General features: G+C 38.5%; 2 protein-coding genes across 2 annotated transcripts in view; one reads left to right on the forward strand and one right to left on the reverse strand.

Annotated features, from left to right (window-relative positions):
- Positions 1–647, reverse strand: part of LOC107560787 (cell wall protein DAN4) — an 11,329-nt gene extending 10,682 nt beyond the window's left edge. The window contains exon 1 of the mRNA XM_016245053.1: positions 335–647. Within this exon, the coding sequence (XP_016100539.1) occupies positions 335–398 (64 nt within the window). The 5' untranslated portion in view covers positions 399–647. The remainder of the gene's footprint in view (positions 1–334) is intronic.
- Positions 648–770: 123 nt separating this feature from the next.
- Positions 771–1,587, forward strand: part of LOC107560786 (importin-13-like) — a 24,643-nt gene continuing 23,826 nt past the window's right edge. Inside the window, exon 1 of the mRNA XM_016245052.1 lies at positions 771–882. Within this exon, the coding sequence (XP_016100538.1) occupies positions 835–882 (48 nt within the window). The 5' untranslated portion in view covers positions 771–834. The remainder of the gene's footprint in view (positions 883–1,587) is intronic.

Here is a 1,587-nt window from a genome sequence, read left to right on the forward strand (position 1 = left end):
GTAGATAGATAGATAGATAGATAGATAGATAGATAGATAGATAGATAGATAGATAGATAGACAGACAGATAGATAGATAGATAGATATTGTATAGAGATAGACATATGGCTAGAAGGATGGATGATTGGATTTTGTCTCATAATTTGTTCCATAGACTAAACAATGTCATTTCAAACAGATAAGACGTATATAAATCACTAGTGATTAATCAGAAAGAAGAAGGAAAAAAAACATGCGAGTAAGACAAAGCCTGCAGATAGGCTACTGTAACATTATAGAATCACGTTGCTGTATTCATGCTGAAATCAAGCAAATCATAAGCCATGCGCTTACCTCTGATGACAGACGAATGCAGAACCATCGCAGTCCATATAATAAAAGCGCTTTGAGCCCTCATGTTAGATAAAGCGACTCAAGCGAGCGCGCGCAGACACCGTGCAGATTCGCTCTGTGATTCCGGGATGATCTTTCCGTTAGATGACAGCGGACATCATCAGAGCTAAAAATATCCCGAGGGCTCTGGGCTTCGACAGCGGGGTGTGGTTAAGCGCAACCTACAGTCTAACGACAGCCAAAGAGAGCAAAAGGCTTCGCGCTGAATCGAATGTGAAGGAGCCGAATGATTTGAGAGTGAAGTGAATGAAGTGTGGCGTCAGTCCCGTCCGCTCTTATTTAGTGCTGCTACCCACGTGTGCCGCCGGTGGACCATCCCGTTAGATCTGCCCCCCGCACACATGACCTGACAGGACTCCAAAAACACCCCCTCACACATTACCACTGAGTACTGACTGTCACACAAGAACAGGACATAAGGAACTTCATGAGGATTGAGAATGCAGGCAGTGAATGCGGACGAGTTGACAGTGGAGGCAGTGGAGAGGGTGAGTAGAATGTGACATGCTGGATGGCCAAACTGACTCAGCAACATAATAACACATCACTCGACCATTTGTATTTGAGAGTAGGCCTGCTTGACAAACGGTGACTAATAACAAAACCGTAGCATTTCACCTAAATGTTAAAATATAAAGTTAAAGGGAACTTGCAGCCTATATTTTAGGTGCTGCAACTGGTCATCATTTAGTTTTTCACTATTGCAGTTCCTGGTATTTGGGGTCTGAGTGACCATAATAGTAGCTCATTGAAAATACTTAACATCAAAGCATCAGGTACACTCCAATCAGTTTATATTGATTTTTTTATTGTATTGTTCTATAATGTGCTTTTGCCCAAACAAAAACAACACTACTTGGATGGATACCTGGTAAATTACTTATAATATATATATTTTTTAGCTTACTAGGTTTTGATTGGGACAGATACACTTATTAAAATTATTTAAAGAATAAAAAAAAAATCTAATTGCTATTATTATTTTCACACATATAACACGTAAGGTGTGAGTAAAATTTTAAAATAAAAAAGCAGATGAAATTGTATTATCTGAGTCGTGTTGAAATAGCAGTAAATTAATTTTCAGAAGTTTTTTTTCCCATTTAAGGGTTAAAGGGGTCATATGATGCTTTTTTAAAGATAATTATTTGGTGTATTTGGTGTAACAGAATATGTTGACATGCTTTAATGTT

Source organism: Sinocyclocheilus grahami, unplaced genomic scaffold, assembly GCF_001515645.1.
Source record: "Sinocyclocheilus grahami isolate Dianchi unplaced genomic scaffold, SAMN03320097.WGS_v1.1 scaffold742.1, whole genome shotgun sequence".
In the NCBI taxonomy this organism is placed as follows: Eukaryota; Metazoa; Chordata; class Actinopteri; order Cypriniformes; family Cyprinidae; genus Sinocyclocheilus; species Sinocyclocheilus grahami.